Source organism: Grampus griseus, assembly GCF_964374135.1.
Source record: "Grampus griseus genome assembly, chromosome: 1".
NCBI lineage: Eukaryota > Metazoa > Chordata > Mammalia > Artiodactyla > Delphinidae > Grampus > Grampus griseus.
This window is the reverse complement of record NC_139017.1, coordinates 52,301,717-52,324,657: the sequence shown is the minus strand read 5'-3', so window position 1 is coordinate 52,324,657 and position 22,941 is coordinate 52,301,717. Positions and strand designations below refer to the sequence as shown.

General features: G+C 40.1%; 1 protein-coding gene across 2 annotated transcripts in view; it reads left to right on the top strand.

Annotated features, from left to right (window-relative positions):
* Nucleotides 1-22,380, top strand: part of SELL (selectin L) — a gene marked incomplete at its 3' end in the record, with an annotated part of 23,501 nt that extends 1,121 nt beyond the window's left edge. The window contains exons 3-9 of one of the 2 annotated variants that reach the window (XM_082657646.1): nucleotides 1,390-1,776; nucleotides 2,731-2,838; nucleotides 9,055-9,240; nucleotides 10,776-10,961; nucleotides 12,873-13,001; nucleotides 16,943-16,961; nucleotides 21,397-22,380. In XM_082657646.1, coding sequence (XP_082513772.1) covers nucleotides 1,390-1,776; nucleotides 2,731-2,838; nucleotides 9,055-9,240; nucleotides 10,776-10,961; nucleotides 12,873-13,001; nucleotides 16,943-16,961; nucleotides 21,397-21,415 — 1,034 coding nt within the window. Of the gene's footprint in view, nucleotides 1-1,389; nucleotides 1,777-2,730; nucleotides 2,839-9,054; nucleotides 9,241-10,775; nucleotides 10,962-12,872; nucleotides 13,010-16,942; nucleotides 16,962-21,396 lie in introns of those variants that run through there. The other variant, XM_082657647.1, reaches the window with a different exon arrangement.
* Nucleotides 22,381-22,941: the final 561 nt, after the last annotated feature.

The window sequence follows — 22,941 nt, the reverse complement described above, 5'->3', positions numbered from 1 at the left end:
GTGTACATATTCACAGGTAAAATTATTAGGTAGATAGCTACCCTTTCTACAAACATCCCTTTTCTTCCTCTCACTTCCCCAGAAAACTCCTAACCTTGCCCCACCCTTTGCTGCAGGGTTTACTTTATGACATTCTTTACTCATTAATCATAACTGTCTCCCAGTTCTCTGTACATTTTTGATATGTTTAAGTTGATCAAGATTAATTATGTTTTCTTTGCATCTGTTATTCCTTGCTCAGAATCCTTAGGAAAGTATAAAAATTGGATCTGTGTTTTCTTTGGTATTTCTCCGTAGTATTTTCCCTACACAGTGAAAACTCAACAAATGGTGATGGCTGTGAAAACCTTTACCTTATGGTATAACAGTGTTTCACATAGATCATACCATGCTTAGAATGGCATATATTATTATGGTATCATTGTGTAATTATGTGTTTGTTTTGGTTTCTTCAAAGCCCTCATATTTGAAGCACCCATATGATTATTATACACCATCAGTTGAGTACGTTTGTGTGCATAACATAATCTAAATCAATTTCATAATCCTACATCATTTGGTTTTTTCAATTGTTCTTTTTATTATGTAGTTAGATATATAAGGCTTGGGCTGTGTGCTTTCCCTAGAAGAAGCTCTTCCTATGGTAAAACATTATCTTTTTGATATAAAAGAGATTACTTAAAAGTATGCCGGGGCTTCCCTGGTGGCGCAGTGGTTGAGAGTCCATCTGCCGATGCAGGGGACACGGGTTCGTGCCCCGGTCCGGAAAGATCCCACATGCCGCGGAGCCCGTGAGCTATGGCCGCTGAGCCTGCGCGTCCGGAGCCTGTGCTCCGCAACGGGAGAGGCCACAACGGTGAGAGGCCCGCGTACCGCAAAAAAAAAAAAAAAAAAAAAAAGTATGCCATTATTCCTGTCTTAATTTACTTCTCCCTTATTTACAAATATTGGCCTTTAGGAAATTATCCCCAAATAAAAGAGTGGACAGTAAATTTTAGGGCTATATGATATTACACTTAAATTAACTTTAAATGATTGACAACTGCTAAGAAAAAGACATATGGATTTCTAAAAAATGGTGGTTAAATTTTACTTGAAAGAATTTTGAGAAAAAAACTGTTTTATGAAAATAAATCTAAAAAGCCACCAAATTCATCTAAAATAGAGCTATGAGCAAAAGTATTCTATATCATGGTGAAAAGTGATTAGGGCTAGAGGTTCTAGGTTCTACTCTTCAAATCTGCAAATGACTAATTCCATCACCTCAAGAGGGTACTTACCCTCTTGAGGTGTCAGCTTCCTTGTCTCTGGCAGGCTCAGCCTGGATTAGTTCTGGGCTCTTTTCAGCTATAACCACGAGGTTACATAGTTCACACTGATGTCTTTCAGATTTCTTCGCACATCATGGAACCGATTGCTGGACCTACCATTATTCTAAAAGACCCATGACCTGGGAAAAGGCTAGAATGTTCTGCAGAAAAAATTACACGGATTTAGTTGCCATACAAAACAAAGGGGAGATTGAGTACCTGAACAAGACGCTTCCCTTCAGTCCTAAATACTACTGGATAGGAATCCGGAAGGTAGAAGGGGCATGGACCTGGGTAGGGACCAACAAATCTCTCACCGAAGAAGCGGAGAACTGGGGCCACGGGGAGCCCAACAACAAGAAGAGTAAAGAGGACTGTGTGGAGATCTACATCAAGAGGGCAAAAGATGCAGGGAAATGGAATGACGACGCCTGCCACAAAGCAAAGACAGCCCTCTGCTACACAGGTAGGAGTGAGCAGACTGCTTCTCTGAGAATGACAGCACTAACCCCATGGAAACCTGGGGGAGCAGAGAAGTTGCCAGGGCATTCTGAAATAAGTCCAGTCCTCTAAATAAGCTTGAGTCACGTCACTTCTGAGCATTTTTGGTGTGGGAGGCTCGTCCCTATACCCAAAATCTATACCCCTGAACCACTTTTACAACAAGATGATAAATATATGTGGAAAGTAAGGAGGAAGAGCTAGACAATCAGTGTCGCTGATAATAAGGCAAGGAAGTGGAAGCAGAGAGATGGAACCAGCCAAGAGCTGAGGCTCATGTCACCTATTTCCTCCTTGTAAAGTAGGCGGCTTAGTGCCATGTTTCCTTCTTGGTCTAATCTTATATAATTCTATATAATGAAACTTTGCAGTGTTTCATTATCTGTGGTGTATGAAAACTTCTGTAGAGACCATGATGACAGTTCCAAAGTAATCAGCATTTTTTCCAAGTCATTCTTAACAGTGAAACATAGTTCATTTGGTCTCTTGTAAATTGGACTCTCTAGTAATGTAGCAAGTTCAGATTTTCTAATCTCTATTCAGTACTTTCTATAAAGAAAGGGATTGCCAAACATACTGCGGAAACGATTGGGGTCAGGTGATAGTTTAATACACTTACTACCTTAAAATCAAAGAAATTTCAAGAGTTTCAATGTATGTCAGTAAGTTCCCTCAAATGTTATAGAGTATTAGCATTAGTAAATTCATTCTTTAAAAAATGTCTATGGCTGTATCACAAGTATATTACATAAATAAAAATTTTAGCATATGATTTTTATGCAAAAAATGCTATTAATATACAAATAAAGTTTTCCTGTTTATTAAAGTAGTCACAGCCCCAAAGTTATCTATGTTTAAAGAAATGACTAGGAGTACTAAAAAAGTATTCATCTTAATATAATTTCTCACCCCCTTAAAGCTTCTTGTCAACCCTTGTCATGCAGCGGCCATGGACAATGTATGGAAATCATCAATAATTACACCTGCAACTGTGATTTGGGGCACTACGGGCCCCAGTGTCAGTTCGGTAAGCCACTTTTGTTCCTTTGTTTCTTCCTATGTAAAGTATTGTAGTTTATGAAAGTTGGTTGAAGGAAAATGATATTAGCCATTCTGAGAAATGAGAAGTTTTGATCAGTAGGCTATGCTTGCACAATACTGTTACCTTTCCGTAAAGATTTCATAAGTCAGCATGAAGTTTCAATTCACTTCTCAAAAAGTCTTTTTGAGCGTTACAAAGAATATTGCTTTGGGATTAAAGCTGTAAGGATTACAATAATGAATCAGGCTTGGTAGGAATTCATAATCAAGTAAGCTTGCTGGATTCATTAGAACTCTGAAACTGAAAGAAACAATAGCATCTATCATCAGGAGGGTGAGTTACGCAGAAGGTAGTCGTGCTTTTTCACGTCATCCTCAAGATCATGACAGGGCAAGGCCAACAAGAAAAGTTCACATCATGATATACAGTATCTGTTGGAAAATATAATAATAAATCCAATGCATTTACTTGGGCTGGCATTTCAGGGGGTACAAGGTGGAAATTATACATGCTTATAATTTAACGTGATGGAAAGCCAGATACGCTGGAGTAAGCCTGTGGAGACTGAAAGCTGCCTAATGAAGGAATCTGCCCTTTATTTGACAATGAGAGGCCACTTAGCATCTAAACACCTTCATTTAGGGCCATTACCCTAGAAGCGGTACATAAGATGGATTGAACAAAAAGAGAGAAGCTGGAGAGCATCATCAGGGGTCTATTGAAGTCATTCAGAGTCTCAGTGGTAGGAACAGAAAGGAAAGAATACGTAGATTCAAAGACATGGAGTCTTTGACCTAGTCAACTCACTACTGAAAGAAACTTCACGTCCTTCGATTGATATTGGTTGAGTTTCAAAACTATGTTTGAAGTATCTGGTGCATAAAATAGAAAATTACAAGAAAAAAAAGCAGGGTTTGCAATGAATAGATAAAGAATTAAAGCCAAAATACATGTAAATGATCAACCAACTGGAACAGATCTGACGCATTTCAGTCAATCCCTGAGCCATGACTTCTACCAATACTTTACTTTCACTCGATTTCTAAATTTTAAAAAATTCTTATGTCATTGGCATGCCCATTTCACTCCTTTTTGAACATTTTACTCTGTTTTTGTCTTGGTCTCCATCATATCATATCAGTCTTTCCTGGTTTTCTTTCTACCTATGATCACTTCTTGGGTTTCTTCATGGGCACTTATCCAAGCTCATACACTTATTGTTATATCTCATCTTCCATCTTTTGTCCATTGCTCTTCTGACTTTATGTGCCCCCTTTGGTCAAACCTAGCAACTTATGTGGACTCACAAATCTATGTGAACTTTGGACTGACAAATATGTATCTAGCCTGAACTCCAAATATGCTAAGCATAACCTTTGGGATGCCCAAAAGACTGAAAAATCAATTGTCCCCAGCTAGCTTTCCTTTTTGTATTCCTTATCTCAGTGTATGGTTCCACGATTTATATGGGTACTCTGGTAAAAAACTCTCTCACCTCCCCCTACATTTATGCAAAGTAACACACTACTCTTTTTTTTTTTTTAAAACACCTTTATTGGAGTATAATCTTAACAATGGTGTGTTAGTTTCTGCTTTATAACAAAGTGAATCAGCTATACATACACATGTATCTCTATATCGCCTCCCTCTTGAGCCTCCATCCCACCCTCCCTATCCCACCTCTCTAGGTGGTCACAAAGCACCGAACTGATCTCCCTGTGCTATGTGGCTGCTTCCCACTAGCTATCGGTTTTACATTTGGTAGTGTATATATGTACATGCCACTCTCTCACTTTGTCCCAGCTTACCCTTCCCCTTCCCCGTGTCCTCAAGTCCATTCACTAGTAGGTCTGCATCTTTATTCCCACCCTGCCCCTAGGTTCTTCATGACCATTTTTTTTTTTTAGATTCCATATATATGTGTTAGCATACAGTATTTGTTTTTCTCTTTCTGACTTACTTCATTCTGTATGACAGACTCTAGGTCCATCCACCCCACTACAAATAACTCAATTTCGTTTCTTCTTATGGCTGAGTAATATTCCATTGTATAGATGTGCCACATCTTCTTTATCCAATCATCTGTCGATGGACACTTAGGTTGCTTCCATGTCCTGGCTATTGTAAATACAGCTGCAGTGAAAATTGTGGTACATGACCCTTTTTGAATTATGGTTTTCTCAGGGTATATGCCCAGTAGTGAGATTGCTGGATCGTATGGTAGTTCTATTTTTAGTTTTTTAAGAAATCTCCATACTGTTCTCCATAGTGGCTGTATCAATTTACATTCCCACCAACAGTGCAAGAGGGTTCCCTTTTCCCCACACCCTCTCCAGAATTTATTGTTTGTAGATTTTTTGATGATGGCCATTCTGACTGGTGTGAGGTGATACCTCATTGTAGTTTTGATTTGTATTTCTCTAATGATTAGTGATGTTGAGCATTCCTTCATGTGCTTGTTGGCAATCTGTGTATCTTCTTTGGAGAAATGTCTGTTTAGGTCTTGTGCCCATTTTTGGATTGGGTTGTTTGTTTTTTTGATATTGAGCTGCATGAGCTGCTTGTAAATTTTGGAGATTAATCCTTTGTCATTTGCTTCATTTGCAAATATATTCTCCCATTCTGAGGGCTGTCTTTTCATCTCGTTTATGGTTTCTTTTGCTCTGCAAAGGCTTTGAAGTTTCATTAGGTCCCATTTGTTTATTTTTGTTTTTATTTCCATTTCTCTAGGAGGTGGGTCAAAAAGGATCTTGCTGTGATTTATATCATAGAGTGTTCTGCCTATGTTTTCCTCTAAGAGTTTGATAGTGTCTGGCCTTACATTTAGGTCTTTAATCCATTTTGAGTTTACTTTTGTGTATGGTGTTAGGGAGTGTTCTAATTTCATTCTTTTATATGTAGCTGTCCAGTTTTCCCAGTACCACTTATTGAAGAGGCTATCTTTTCTCCATTGTATATTCTTGCCTCCTTTGTCAAAAATAAGGTGACTTGGGCTTCCCTGGTGGTGCAGTGGTTGAGAGTCCGCCTGCCAACACAGGGGACATGGGTTTGTGCCCCAGTCTGGGAGGATCCCACATGCCGTGGAGCGGCTGGGCCCGTGAGCCATGGCCACTGAGCCTGCGCGTCCGGAGCCTGTGCTCCGCAATGGGAGAGGCCACAACAGTGAGAGGCCCACGTACTGCAAAAAAAAATAAATAAATAAAATAAGGTGACCATATGTGCATCGGTTTATCTCTGGGCTTTCTATCCTGTTCCATCGATCAATATTTCTGTTTTTGTGCCAGTACCATACCTTCTTGATTACTGTAGCTTTGTAGTATAGTCTGAAGCCTGGGAGCCTGATTCCTCCAGCTCCGTTTTTCTTTCTTAAGATTGCTTTGGCTATTTGTGGTCTTTTGTGTTTCCATACAAATTGTGAAATTTTTTGTTCTAGTTCTGTGAAAAATGCCAGTGGTAGTTTGATAGGGATTGCATTGAATCTGTAGATTGCTTTGGGTAGTATAGTCATTTTCACAATGTTGATTCTTCCAATCCAAGAACATGGTATATCTCTCCATCTGTTTGTATCATCTTTAATTTCTTTCATCAGTGTCTTATGGTTTTCTGCATACAGGTCTTTTGTCTCCTTAGGTAGGTTTATTCCTAGGTATTTTATTCTTTTTGTTGCAATGGTAAATGGGAGTGTTTCCTTAATTTCACTTTCAGAAATTTCATCATTAGTGTATAGAAATGCAAGAGATTTCTGTGCATTAATTTTGTATCCTGCTACTTTACCAAATTCATTGATTAGCTCTAGTAGTTTTCTGGTAGCATCTTTAGGATTCTCTATGTATAGTATCATGTCATCTGCAAACAGTGACAGTTTTACTTCTTCTGTTCTGATTTGGATTCCTTTTATTTCTTTTTCTTCTCTGATTGCTGTGGCTAAGACTTCCAAAACAATGTTGAATAATAATGGTCAGAGTGGGCAACATTGTCTTGTTCCTAATCTTAGTGGAAATGGCTTCAGTTTATCACCATTGAGGATGATGTTGGCTGTGGGTTTGTCATATATGGCCTTTATTATGTTAAGGTAAGTTTCCTCTATGCCTACTTTCTGGAGGGATTTTATCATAAATGGGTGTTGAATTTTGTCAAAAGCTTTTTCTGCATCTGAGATGATCATATGTTTTTTATTCTTCAATTTGTTAATATGGTGTATCACATTGATTGATTTGCATATATTGAAGAATCCTTGCATTCCTGGGATAAGTCCCACTTGATCATGGTGTATGATCCTTTTAATGTGCTGTTGGATTCTGTTTGCTAGTATTTTGTTTAGGATTTTTGCATCTATGTTCATCAGTGATATTGGCCTGTAGTTTTCTTTCTTTGTGACATCTTTGTCTGATTTTGGTATCAGGGTGATGGTGGCCTCATAGAATGAGTTTGGAGTCTTCCTCCCTCTGCTATATTTTGGAAGAGTTTGAGAAGGATAGGTGTTAGCTGTTCTCTAAATGTTTGATAGAATTTGCCTGTGACGCCATCTGGTCCTGGGCTTTTGTTTGTTGGAAGGTTTTTAATCACAGTTTCAATTTCAGCGCTTGTGACTGGTCTGTTCATATTTTCTATTTCTTCCTGGTTCAGTCTTGGAAGGTTACTACTCATTTTTCTAACTTACTATTTCTCCAATTTGTCTTCTACTTATTAACTCTACCTTATTGCCTCTATTATCTTCCTCCTAGATTATTGCAGTTATTTCTGAGCTGAGTTCCACATCTTTAAATTAGCTCCTCTCAAATGTATTATTCATACCATAGGCAATCTGATCAATTTTAAATATCAAGTAAATATCACACACACGTGACCATCCACCCTTTAATTTCTACCCACCATTCATCCTACAGAATAAAATCTAAACTCCTCAAGGCATAGAGTAATGCTTGATATATAGTAGATACTCATTAAACCAATGAAAAAAGATAAAGGCATTTTGTCTTAGCTCCTATCTTTCTCCCTAATCTCATCTCACATCATCCCTTGCCTCCTCTTTCCTTTTAGTAACATCAAAATGCTTGTAGTTCTCCACACTTACCATATTGCTTTGTATATCAATCATTGACTTGCTCAGGGCTTTCTCATTTTGCACATGACTAACACACCTGTTTACCTGGAAGATAATAGTTCAGGGAGCATTTCTTTCAGGAAGCTTTCTTTGGATGCCAAGACAGGCTAAGCATCCCTGTTCTGTGTTCCAGTAGCTCCATATATTTCTTTCTTATTTATCCCACATTTGTTGAAGTCATCAATTTTCTTGTCTGTATTCCCCAGTAGACTGACAGCAACTTGAGATCAGTCAGCATCTTATCACTGCGTCTGTAAGATTGAGACTAGGCACTTGCTTGTGGGCATGAACTGTATGGGACAACATAAGTTACTTTCATTTGGACTTGTACTGTATATGGAAAATATTAAAATTCTTCTAATTTCTTGAATTCATTCTTCATTGAACTCTCAAGAAGAAGTTTAAAATGATGGTTTAAATTTGATAAGGAATAAGACACAAGAGATGCAATATTTGCCTAAATGACATGGCAGGGCCTAAAATGTGAAGATTGAATTCCAAGTCTTAATTTGATCTATTATGCCACCAATCAGGCAAGGAAGTAGACATACTTTCTGGAGAGGACTGGAAAAATCAAAAGAACTAAAGTTCTGGAACTGAGCTAGAGATGGTGAAGGCAGAATCCAGGCTAAGATGCTTCCTAAAGCTTTTATCTTCTCCCCTTTTAAAGAAGACCAGTTATGGACACTCAGTCTTTCTCCGAACTTCCTACTTTCAACAGTCTAGTATACTCAGGGGCTTTGATGTGACAGTTATTTCCAAACTGAGCTGGTCATTCCCACTTAAACCTATCTACATTTAAAAGCTCTCTCCCCAGGTAATGCCAAAGAAAATAAGATTAGCTAATGTTTAATTAAAGCTTCCTATGAGCCAGGCTCTAAGTCCTTGACTTGCATTAAATTATTTAATTCCCACACCAACTTTAGGAAGTCAATACAATTATCATTATCCCTCTTTTAGAAGTAAAGAAGCTAAGCTGAAGGGGTTAAGTCACCGTGCTTAAAGGCACTTGGTTATCAAGTATCAGAGCTAAGATTCAAACCCAGTCATCAGGTCCCTGGAACACTGCCCAGTGTTTTTTTTTTTTCTTATTGAAGTGACTCAGTGTGAGCCTTTGGAGGCCCCAGAGCTGGGTACCATGGCCTGTATTCACCCTTTGGGAAACTTCAGCTTCACATCACAGTGTGCCTTCAACTGCTTTGAGGGAACAGACATAGTTGGGATTGAAGAAACCACTTGTGGACCATTTGGAAACTGGTCATCTCCAAAGCCAACATGTCGAGGTGAGTAACTAACTGTTCAGACTAGAGAGTTGTCATGGCAATCCTGTGTTTATAGACTGAGCAAATGTAGTAGAGTCTTGCTAAGAAGTCTGTATCCTCTTTTGAAGCATAATTTAACCTAACTTAGATTATACTGAGATGATTTTCAAAGAGGTTATTGTTACTAATTTAAAACAAAAACCACAAACAAAAAATAACAACCAAATATCTCTGAGACTATGTCACAGAACATATATATAATTTTCAGTAATACAGTGTGGTTATACTGTATATATTTTAAATTAATTAATTTATTTATGGCTGTGTTGGGTCTTCGTTTCTGTGCGAGGGCTTTCTCTAGTTGTGGCAAGCGGGGGTCACTCTTCATCGGGGTGCACGGGCCTCTCACTATCGCAGCCTCTCTTGCTGTGGAGCACAGGCTCCAGACGCTCAGGCTCAGTAATTGTGGCTCACGGGCCCAGTCGCTCCGCGGCATGTGGGATCTTCCCAGACCAGGGCTCGAACCCGTGTCCCCTGCATTAGCAGGCAGACTCTCAACCACTGCGCCACCAGGGAAGCCCTATACTGCATTTTTATTTTATTTTTATTTTCTCATTGCTATGGCATAAATAATCAGTCTTGCTGAACGGCAGTTGAATTTTTGTTGTTCTCTCCTTTCAATAACACCTATTTTATGTGGTGTCCTACTTAACAGCAAGCAATTTCCTTTTTGGGAGTGGGGGGGCGGCTAGAGGTCTTTTTTGATTGTTTTATTTGGTTTATTCTTAAAATCATTTTTTAGATTTCCTCCTCCATGAACTCTCAGGAGAATAGCAAATTCTGTGAAAAACAAAAACACAATCTCTTGATTTTTTTGTTTTTCATTTGAAATATGGTGTTTTTTGGTTTTTTCTTTTTTACTGTCAAGAAGATTCTCTCTTTAGGGGAAAAACTGGTGGTGTCTAAACTTGCGAAGTTTTGGTTACATTTTCTACATTTATGCTTTTGACTCACTAGTTTAAGTGGCTGAATTCTCAAAAGAAATATCCAAGTCATTTTTTGAAATCATAGAACTAATTGACCAACCTGTTGAATTTTATAAAAGTTGAGGGACTTGTTTCACAGAATGGGGATGTTTTTCACAACTGCTTGGGTAGACTTTAGAAGAGGTGAAAGCGTGGAAATTCTCTACATTCATTGATAATGCACCATAAGAGCTCTTGAGGCCAAGGCCACGTAGCATAGCACTTCCAGCAGACGGAGAGTTACCAGGGCTGGGGCAGCAATCTGAAAGAGCCAGCCCTCCCCTCCTCTCCCCAGTGCTCCCCTGCCCACCCAGGGCTTTCTGTGTTCTCCTGGTTTCACCTCTGACTTACCATTCTCCATCATTCTCAAGAAAATAAACTCTGGAAGCATCATCAGAAGTAATTTCTAGAAATTAGAAATGTTAGATTCATGTCAATGGTTCCACAGTTGAGTTAGGCAGTTTGCCTAAAAACTGTTTGTCATGGGAGGGTCTCTGCTCAGAAATACTGATTTTTTCTTTTTCACTGAAGTGATTCAGTGTGAGCCTCTAACAGCACCCGATTTTGGAGCCATGGACTGTAGTCACCCCCTGGTCGACTTCGGCTTTACCTCCACGTGTACCTTCAGCTGCTCAGAAGGAGCTGAGTTAATTGGGGCAAAGAAAACTATTTGTGGATCATCTGGAAATTGGTCCAGCCCTAGTCCAATATGTCAAAGTAAGTTTGCCCCAAAATATTAAAGACTTAAAGAGGTAGCTTATTGACAAGCAGATGGTGGGGAAAGATAGATTAAACTTTTAAGTTTATTTTGCTAAATGTATGTCGCTTAAAAAAATTTGTACACATTAATTTACCATAAATTGGCTGCTCTTGCCTCTTTCTTCAATGACAGTGATTTCCCTTTTTTTTTTCAGCCAATTCTCAACTCCTCCTATCTTAGCCCTTAACATCTAAACTCACTGTCTATACTGACTTATTTCTTATCCATTTTTCTATTCCACTACAATCTCACTTCTCTGTTAGTCTACTAAAATGTCTCTACAAAAGTCGCCAATGTCCACCTAATTCCCAAAGTAATGGATACTTCTCAATTATCACTAGTCTGATGCCTCCCAAATCTGTCTGTGCATAAGAGGATGTGTCTTCCTCATCTCTATATACCCCCCACCTGACACAGCACCTGGCAATAGATGCTCAATTAATCCATGTTAAATTAGCATGTGAAAGAATAGCTACCCATGTTTGCTCCGGAGACTATCTATACCAATGACAGAAGTCTTTAAATGGTAGGATTTGTAGAAGCTGATCTCTCTGTGGCCCGGGGCCAGGAAGTGGGGTAGGGAACTGGGGACATGGAATGGAGTCTTTAGGGGAGGATTGTACATCAGGTTTATGGGGCATTTCCTTTTAAGGCTGGACTAGTGTCCGTTTCCGCATCCTCATGCAGTCCATAGGTGTCCTCTGTTTGGATCCTCTGGGAACTTGCACCTCCTTTCCATTATACATTTGGGTGTGGGGATGGAAGCACCTTGAAAGGGTTCCTCAAAGTAATATGAAGAATAAGGGACAGTCAGATGCTGTGCCAATATGCAAAAGTAAGTTTCTTCAATTGGTGGTATCAGAAGATAGGTTTTTTTCATATCAGTATTTTTTCAGTAAAGGTCCCCACATGAACTTAGTTCATACTTATAAGAGGATATATAGATGTATCCTTTTACTTATTTGTGAGGGAAATGGTAGGACTACATCTTTTTTTCTTTTTCTTTTTTTTTTTTTTTGTGGTATGCGGGCCTCTCATTGCTATGGCTCTCCCATTGCGGAGCACAGGCTCTGGACACACAGGCTCAGCGGCCATGGCCCACAGGCCCAGCCACTCCGCAGCACGTGGGATCCTTCCGGACCGGGGTACGAACCCGCGTCCCCTGCATCGGCAGGCGGACTCTCAACCACTGCGCCACCAGGGAAGCCCAGGACTACATCATTTGAAAGACACATTAGTGCAGGTCCTTGGCATGTAACAGCATGTGCATATGTTTGCACAGCTGCTTCAAAGCATTAATAGATTCCTTTTTTTCTTTAACATCTTTATTGGAGTATAATTGCTTTACAATGGTGTGTTAGTTTCTGCTTTATAAAAAAGTGAATCAGCTATACATATACGTATATCCCCTTTGCAGCTCTATTTACAATAGCCAGGACAGAGAACAGATTCCTTTTATTGATAAGTTGCCTGGTTCAGGTCACTGGCTTTTATTTTTCCTGAAGTTGTACTTAACTTTTTAGCTCTTCTCTGTGTTTGAGTCCCAACCATTGAACAAGGCCATGGAGCTAAATACAATGATGACCACTTTTTGCCAAAATATTTAGGTACATCTCCCAGGAATTCCATGAATCACAAATCCGTGGGTTGAGATTCTATAGACGTTGAGCTAGAAAAGCTGGTCTAGTCTTTTCTCTGCTATAGACTCATCATGGGCTTTCCCATGCTGATTCCCTCATCTGTCAAATAGCATCAAATGGACAGTTATTAGAAGATGTAACAAGGAAGAAAGTTTAATGTCATGAGAAGGCACTAAGGAAATAATGCTTGTGGCCTCATGCTACATGCCTTACTAATTTCTCTTGCAGAAGTGGACAGGAATTTCTCAAAAATCAAGGAGGGTGACTATAACCCCCTCTTCATTCCGGTGGCAGTCATGGTTACCACATTCTCTGGGTTGGCATTTATCATTTGGCTGGCAAGGAGATTAAAAAAAGGTAAGTGAGTTTACCTTCATACAAAAATAATACAACTTTAAAGTGGAAAAAAACATAGAAACCCACAGGAAATTAAGTATGAGAGCCTCAGCTAAAGCAGGATACCAAGCTCTGGGTTCTATAGACATCAGTCCCTGGAGATGTGTGAAGCAGCCCAGAACACACTTTCATCAAAACAAGTTGGCTGATTTTTGCTTTTCATTCTGACAAATCTTCTAAAAATGCCTACTGTCTTCAAGGTACCTTGCTAACACCCTTGCTAGGGTGTTAACAGACAAATGAGAAATTGTAATGGTTCTTTGCTATTATTTAATTCTAAAAAAAAAAAAGGGGGATATGTGATCTTGTCCTATAAGAGCCTACATGGTTTTGATTTCAGTGCAATTCCACTAGGAAGTGAATCTAATGTCCCATAAGGTTTTCAAAGCACTTCTCCCAAATACCTAGACTTGTCAAGAGTCAGATGATACCTGTCTGGTTCCTGACATGTGGGAGTTGTATTGTCCCTTAGGGAAATCCCCACATTTTCTCCCCAGTGTCTATTCGCCAAGGTTACAGCTTTAACCAAATGTACCCCATACTCATGCTTTCCATCCACTCTGGACCATCCACTCTGGACGAGAGAAGAAGGGGAATTAAGGAGGGCTGCCTCAAGAAACTAGTATCTGCTGCTTGGAATAGTAGATGAAACACCACTGGAGAAGAACAAGAGCATCACTGCCCTCACCTCCCTCCTGAGTGTGTCCAAACCCTCAAGCGGGACAAACCTGCCAGTTAGAGGCCCACAGTCAGGCAGGCCTTGGGTATGTGCTGCCACATTTGGCCAAAGTCATCAGACAGAAACATTCAAGATTATGACATGTATGGATATTAGGCAGCTTTAAAGATAAGCTTGCTTCAAGTTCAGGGGCCATCAGTGACCTCAAAACAACTGCTAAACAACTGCTCTGTGTTGCCTCTGTGGGGCCATTGTAATTTCAGTTCCATCAAATTAATTAGTATGTATTCTATGCCATGAATATAGTATGTAAAGGCTGCCCCACCACCCATTCTTACTGGCAATTGCAGGAAGATTATCTACCAATCCCTAATGGTCTTCTGCTATGACCTGATCTTTCATTCCAAATTTAAGACTAAGGGTACTAGATTAGTTTTATAACCAACCCAGAAACACAATGGACGGGGGTGCTGTTGATGTGCAAGAACTTCAGTAACTGTAAAGTAAGAGCCCTGAGCAGTTAAAACATCTCTGCTCCTGCTCTTGGAACTTCTGCTAAGGTTAGATCCCATTGTCTTAGAGTACTATGCTGTTTACTTAAATATGGCAGTAAGGCAAAAAAAGAATGAGATTTTTCTCCCACCGTTGATCATCCTTTCCATTGAGACTTAAAGACCGCCCCCAATCATCCTTTCTTTCCTCCTGCCTTGAGTGACCTTGGCAGAAGTGAGGGGGTGGAGAATAGAGTGGGTAATTTACACTCCACCCTCTGGGATAAGAGGGCTATTATCTAAGTAACCATTAAGGACTTGGGGGCTGGGAGTCACCTTAGTAAGGAGATATTCCCAAATTCCAAAATCTTTTAATAAATGTTAGTAGAATAAAAAGAATAGAATTGAAGTCATGTGTATTTAGTGGTGGGGTGCAGGAGGTGGGATGCTGCCTAAGGCTGTACTATAAGCAGTGGTGAGAAAAGCAGTGGGGTTGTTTTGCAATTTTTTTTACCTTGGAGTCATTTCTGTACAAGATCTCAAACTGATAACTTGAAAACTGCATGCCCCTACTGGGGGAATCAGTGTGGGGCAAACAGGAAACAGATAACGGGCAGTTAGGCTAGTTACAATTATGCCAACAAAGAGCACAAGAGAACAGAAGCCCCAAAAGATCACTGACTTTGTAGGAAAGTCAGGGTATCTTTAATCTCACACTAAATATTCTTCATTTGTGAAACATCTTCTGATAGCTCCAACTTTCCAGTGACTTTGCCTTCTAAAACTTTTAGTTGTAAGTTAGTTCTTTGAAACACGAAGAATATTTTTCCTATAGAGACAATTATTAGAAATGATGGATAGGTTCCCAGGCTAAACCCCTAGAGTTTTTCTAATACAATAAATCTGCATGTATACAGTATTCATCAATCTGATAATTTTATAGGCTTTTGGTGTTCCAAAAGCTGGAAAAAGGGGACAAGCAAATATTTAGAGCACAGAAGCCAATGAAATGACCAGACTCTTGACCCTTGTCCTGTCCTCAGATGGATCTTCTGAACCTGTACTTTGGCCCCTGCCCCAGTTGTCTTAATACCCAGACTTCAGCTCCTTTTTTCAGAGAAAAGAATAAGGGTGGGCTCCAGAAACATGCCTCCCTGTGCATGGGCTTGTCTAGAAATATTTTTTTCTCCTAGCACCATCATTCTCTGATTAGGCATCATTACTGGCCCTGTTCAGTAAATGAGGAAACTGAAGCAATGATGTTTTAGGCCAAATCTCTAAAATTCCATATCAGCAGCGGCCGGAATCAGAGATCAGACTCCCATCCAGATATGCTCCCTAAAACCACTGATCTTCAGATTAATAAGGCTCTATTTTTTGACCCACAGAAGAATTGTTTACCTGAACCAACACACGGGGTGAGAACAGGGCACAAAACTGAACACAGGCCCCTTAGTTCCCTTTTTCTTGAAAAAGAAACTTTCTCAATAGGAACAGATTCTTGCTCATGTATGTGTTTCATTGTTCCTAAAAGAAAAATATATTCATATGAAAATGAATGGAATCTGAAATTCATTCAGATTTAATTCTCCCTGCTCAAGTGCTTTTGGCTCATGTCACCAGCTGGCTAAATTTTGGAAGAAATAATTAAAGTAGCAATTTCTAACATTTTAAAGGTTTAAAACAAGAATTGAGCACTTCCTATGCTCTAGGCCCTGGCCTAAATACTTTGAATACATTTTATCAACTCAGTGAGGAAAATATAATTATCATGACCCTTTCACAGATGAAGACATGGTAGCTGAGAGAGAATAAGTCACTATTCAAAGACACACTACAGTTGGCAAAAAAGGACCTGGACCCAGACTGGATGATCTAGAGCTCTAGTTTATAGACACAGAAATATATTGCCTCCCAGTGATTTTTTTTCCCCTCAAAAAGCATTTTTTGCTTTTATTTCCTCTGGAGCCTAGCCCTGCAGTTCATTCATCTACTTATTTATAGTCTGCTTTTTTTCAAAAAGAATGTAAGATAGTTTACCAAATGCATTCAACACAGCAAATTAAAATTAGTTTAAAAGTAAGAAAAATAAGGCCAAAATTTAGAATACCAAAACTAAGTCAGAGCCAGGGGTAAAGTTAGGATAGAAGAGGGTTTCAGATCTGGCTGAGTTTCCTTGCAGCCAGTCAAAGAAGGAAACATAACCAGTAATGATACTCACTGTGTTTGTAAGATAAGAATACAGTGGTTACCCAGATGGTAGGAGTGGTAGCTCCTACCACTGAGACCTGAGTGTAATTTCTCTTGTGGGTTTTCACAGAGAAGATGGCGTGAAGTGTAATGATACATATTCTTACAGTATTAGCAGCTGAATCTCTTAGGGAAGAATCTGCAGGTAGGACAAGATGGCAGATCGGGATGTGTAAACACAAGAATGGGTACATGGGGCCTGATCATCGGATAGTTCAGGCTGGACTTCTGTCTTTATGAGCAGCACAGCGGATGAAACGGTGCTCTGAGAAGCATCTGCATGAATGAGTCTGTTCTACCACTGTTCGAATTAGAACATTAAGACAGTACCTTAAATCCCCTTAGACACCATGCGGTCCACCTAACAAATACAAAATACACTTCAAGAAACAGTTTTGAGAGAGGGAATCTCCCTTCTCTCTAAGTATAAAAAATTGAAATTGTCTCCTTTTTCTGATGCCATTTTTCTCTTCTATTTTTAGGCAAAAAGTCTCGGAGAAGGTAAGTTTTATCAGCAAGAAGTTTCGATATCTGTTGATGTCTTCTCTACCCTCTGCTTACAGAGGGTAAGTATTAAGTATCTTAATACTTCCTGTTATAGCTAGACACATTAGCTCCTTATTAGTTATTTACATGGGGTCTCATCCAAATGAAATTTCCAGATAAAGTAATAAATCTACTAACCTTCCTTAAAAGCTGTCAGTTTTTTTTAGTGCCAGAGGAGCTGAATGAATGAATGAACAAGTAATGCCCTATTAAGAAGGGGTAGTTCATGTAAAGACAGTTCTTTCTGATTGCTTCTGAATTTTCTTTGAGGATTGGAAGCATTACGGTTTATTTCTTCTTATACTGGCTGAACATGGGGGCAAGGCTAAATACAGTATTCAGGAAACATTCAAGTCAACAAGGATTTATTGAAAAACTAATGAATCCCAGGCTCTACGAAAAAGGTATAATTCCAGACACCAGGCCCTCAGCACCTAGCACAAGATGGCAAATGACCTCTGATAGGCATTGACCTTCAGAAATGCGGGAAAGGTGGGGAGGCTGAATTCTACTTGCAGCTTCCCCCAAAGAGGGGGAAGTTTTTTGGCTTGGTCTTGAACCTCAGATTTCTTCAACTGCAGAAACACATACATGTGAAAATACAAGGCCTACCGGGCAGAAATGAAGATAGCAAAACACTTCTCAGTTTCAGGGTTTAGTGACTTGCTTTGAAATATTAAGAAGGAAAGTATAAGTCAAACGAACAATGGAGATGAGACTTTGGTGACAGACTACCCAGCTAGACAACTGGGTACCTTTCCAAATGCTGGAGGAAATGAAGCAAGATGGTGCCTGAGGAGGTTGGTTTCTTGTTCAGGCAACCATCCTACCAACCACAGATTGTTATTGACAAGTCCTTAGTAGTTTAGTGAGCTGTAGTTTAAAGTACAAAAGAAAAACTGGAGAGACAGAAGGCAACAGAGGACAATTATAAAGTAATTTATAAGCCATATGAAGGAGTATGGACTTAATCTTGAGGTCTTTGGGGTATTAGTAACAGGGGTTGAAGCAGGTGAATGTCATGCTGAAATTTGCATCTTGGGAGGATCACTCTGCATAAAAGTATGCAAACATGGGAGATGAATGACTCTGGGGGCAAAGAACTGTTTTGGAGGTCTTTGAAGTTATTAGGTTAAAGCTGATGATGTCTGTCTAGGGCAATAGCAATGAGGATGAGTTCATGAGATAACTGGTGGTAGAATCTACTGAATATGATTATTAATTGGCTAAGAGAGAGGGAGAAGAATCAAGTAAGTTGCCATGGTTCTGATGTGGGAACTGGTAGATGGTTACCATCTCTACTGTATTATTTACTGAGAAGGGAACACGAAAGAATGAGAAGTTTTGGAGGTGGCAATCATGGGTTCAGTTTTGTACCTGTTAAAATGTAGGTGTCTGTGGTTCAACCATAGTCTGTTGATTCTATCTGTAGCAAAAGGGCTACCTTGGGGCAGAAGAAATGGATTTGGAGGTTCTCACATTATAGGAGGTAATTGTATCTCAGGAGCAGGTACAATCACCCAGGGAGTATGTGCAGGGTGAGAATGGAAGAGGATGTGGGAGAGAGGGTAGGAGCCAGAGGAAGGTCAATATCAAAGAAGTCAGCTAAGGTAAAGGCGAATGGGAAGATGTTCCCAGCGATGTAGAAGGAAAATGAGGAGAGTACGGGGTCATGATCCTAAGGAAAAAGGGAAATGGAAACTATTTCAAATACTGCCACGATCCACTGGATATAATAAGGGTATCAGTAGGGAAATTGTTTTCAATGCTGAGGTCATGACAGAAGTCCTGTAGCCAGGGGTTGAGGAATCAGTGGGGTGGAGAACATAGAGGCAGAACGTATACATTATCTTTTTCATAAAACTTGGCTGGAAGGAGATGAAAGAGTCAGGAGGGGTAACTGGATGAGGACATAGGGTCAGTGAAGTTTCTTTTATTCTATGTTCTTTTATTGCCCCATCTTCCATTAGATAGTGTAGATGGGGTCCCTGACTCTTCTCTAGGCTGAACTCCCTATCTCTGTGGGCAGGAAATCCACAAGACATAAAGATTTCTTTCATGCTCACAGCCACTGAGTGAAAGTCTTTTCTGGCACAATCTACCCAGAGCTGTTTTCTGGCCACAGGAACCACCTGTGTTTTAATTGCCACTAGATGGAAGCAGATCAATTTTTCAGATGTCCTTGGGCGACAGGAAGAGATGCTGGCAGGACGAGCATTAGGATTAAGTACCATATTAAGCTAATTGCCATATTAAGTTTAATGGTTCACTGATTTTAACAATGAACCAATCAATAGCTGTTTATTAACACCTTTTTGTTGGGAAAATGTTAAGCTTGACTGAGACACCAAGAGAAGTAAATCCTTGTGCCAGACCTCAGGGAGATTATTATCTAGTTGGGAAATTAAGACAGAAATATAGAAAAAACACTTCAGAAAAATAAAGGCAGAATATGGTAATGGTCAATGAGTTCTGTATTGAAGGCCAGACTGCTTCAGTACAGAAGATGTTTGGTGACCGCAGAAAACCTTACAAAGAAGATGGAACCTGGGTTGGTTTTTTAAGGATGGATAGGATTTAGGTGTATGGACAGAAGCAGGGAAGGCAGTCTGGAAGAGGGAAATGATGTAAATGGTATGGTACTAGGACTCTGAAAACATTCAGGGGCCAGTGAGTAGAACTACCTAGAGCCCATGGTGTATTGAGGAGCTGTGAACAGAAGTTGGAAGGGAAGCCTTGCCCCATCAACACAGGTCTTGCACACTTCACCAGACATTCTAGAAGGACGTGGCAAAGAAGAATTATTTGCCCAGCTGCCTTGGGATACTTCAAATTTATTGGCCAAAGTGACAATAGAATCATAGAATTTTAGTTCTGGAACGGACCTTGGCATTCAAACTCTCTTGATAATTGAGCTAATTAAATAACTTTCCTATAGTGCCTGAGCTAGTGACAGAGTTAGTTACAATAGTAACAAACATTTATCAAACATTAATTCCATGCCATGCACTGTTCTGAGTGTCTTGCATGTCTTAAATCATTAAAGATTGCCTACAAGCCTGTGGATGTAGGTACTATTAATATTTCCATTGTAAGGTGAAGGAACGATGAACTTAATTAACTACCTGAGGTCACTGAATAAATGGCAAAGCTGAGATTTGCATCCATCTAGATCCAAAGATCATGTTCTTAACGTTTATGCTTCTAGAACCCAGGTTGGAGGTGTAAGTCACAGACACCCTCCTCCTCCAGTATTGTAATTTTTTTGCACTGAAACCATTGTGTGATGGCACTGAGGAAGGGTGGAGTGGAAGAAGTAGGGTGTGTTTCTAAAACAAGCCAAAGGTAAAATGAACACTATCACACTCAACACCATGTATCAGTTTTTTTTAAGCCCTTGAGCTAACACTCATAGTCCTCTGTGCTGATTCCTATTAGCATTTGGTTGGTGAATAACTGACTCCTCGTGCATTTGTGGTTTCAATTCTTGCTGGGTTATTTTGACTCTTCTGCAAACTGGTTCTGTTTATCACCTCATTTGGTTTCTAGAGTCTAAATTCTGCCTGGGTAAAAGCTACACCCAAGATACACAGGAAGATACAATGCCAACCTCAGAGAGGAGGTTTATATGAAATTTTGTTTTCAGAAACATTTTTATCTCTGTAATTGGCAAGCACGCTTGCAGCTGCTGAACTGTGGTTTACCCTGGCAGTTCACCATGACAGCAGAGTCTCAGAATCTGGTTCTCCCTTTGAAAGGTGTTATTCAGACATACCCTACTTGGTTCTCCCTTGTTCCCTCCAAGAATGAATTGTTTGACACACACAAGTGTCATTTTTCTCTTCTCAAAACTAAATTTGTCATCATCTCCTTAAATCATATCCCACCAGAATCAGGCGTGCAGAACCTAGTACCGTACCTTTCACGAGTTTTGATGTTCTCTAATTTCTCTTTCCATTTAAATACGTCTTCTTTTACTTTTCTGACTTTCCACTGTTCAAAATCTATCAAAATGCCGTTCATATTCATTAGACATGAAGACAAAGCCTGTACCGCCAAAATTTCTCTGTGTGTTCTGAGGACTAGCCACTTAAGCACTACCAGGGAGCTTGTTAGAAATGCAGAATCTCAGGTCCACCCAGACCTGAATCAGGGTCTGTGTTTCAACACCGTGTCTAGGTGGTAAGCACCTGAAAGGGTGAGAACCGTTGCTTTAGGGTTTTCTTCTCATTCCTGTGCCTTAGTGAATGTCCTGCATCTTGTAACTCATCTGAAAGAGTTCCTTTACTCTTCTGACCTTTAGTGACCATTTACCTTTACTACCAACACTTAAATTTTTGCAACTTTTAGCCTCCTGAGTTTAATTTATTTTCTCTTGTTTATCATTCAGCATGGATGAGCCGTATTAAACGACCTGCTGTGAAAGAAAATTCTTGGGAAACTGAAGTGTCACTGGATCCTTCGAATCCCCCTCCATGCAAAGTTTTGCCTGGCGGCGTCTTCTACACTGAAGATGAAGCGTGTCTTTTTCAGTACATCTGAAAAGTTTTCAAAAGACCAGCTGCTCCTTCTGTTTCCATCTTGCCCCATCACCCCTGCCCCCGCAAGTTTCAGTGTGCAGTTGTGGGTTTTATAGCTCAGTATTTTATTCGTTTTTCCATGGACAAACAAGACCATGGGAAAAGGATTACTGTGGAATATAAATATGCCAATTTCACTCTCTTTCTCAACTCTGGCTTCCAGCTTCAATTCTGAGCTGTACCTGATGACATATACTTTGAAATACAGCGAAAATTTGATACATATGCAACTACAGGCTCAGTTTTGCTACAGATCACATTTTACCTCCCCAGCCCTCCAGTGTACTGTGGAGATATATTCCTATAGAAAGTTTATAAAATTGATGTTACCCTTGCTTTCCAGCTCCAGCAGAGTAATGGGGATCTGCTCCAACTAGGAAAAGTCCTGTTTGCACTGCGGCCCCAGCTTCTATAAATGGAGGCCATCTTATTTAACTGCCCCCAGGCTCCCGCCTTCTTCAGCCATCTCCCCTTCTCAGTTGCCTGACTTCCACACGGAGCAGCTCATGATCACCAAGCAAAACGAGAGATGAGAAAGATAGCCTGCACTGTTGGGTTTTTCTTTTTGGATTTGGGTTTTAATGTCTCGTTTTTGTTATTGGGGGTCCTTCCTCACCCCCAAATCCTCTTACGTATCCACCTAGATTCTATCTACTCTTTATGATTCATCTCGGGCATCCCCCACCCTTACCACTGTTTTCATAACAAGTCCTTAACTAGTCCAACCTGTGACAAACTCCCCTTCCTGGCCTCCTACTGCGAGCTTAGTCAGTAACATGCAATTTTGTACTTAAATACAGTTTTTAAAAAAAATGTTACCTAGTTTGTTATTATTTATTTATTTATTTTGAGATCCGCGGGCCTCTCACCGTTGCGGCCTCTCCTGTTGCGGAGCACAAGCTCCGGACGCGCAGGCTCAGCGGCCATGGTTCACGGGCCCAGCTGCTCCGCGTCATGTGGGATCTTCGCGGACCGGGGCACAAACCCGTGTCCCCTGCGTTGGCAGGCGGACTCTCAACCACTGCGCCACCAAGGAAGTCCCCCTAGTTTGTTATTTTTAAAATTATGGTATGTGTGTTTTCTCCCCAGTGAAATTCTATCCCCTTAAAGGCAGAAACTGGGCCACATCCCTGGAATGTCTAATTCATTACTTGACACAGTAATGTGCATTCAATAAATCTGAAAGAGAACACAGTGTACTGTTGATATCACTTGCTGTGAACTCTCTTTCCATGGCATGTGATAACCCATACAGATACTCAGCTACTGTCAAGGGCTGAATTCTTATAAGAGAATAGGGCCCTGTATAAAAACTAGTTGGAAATACCTCCTTGCGCCATGGCCAATACAGCTTT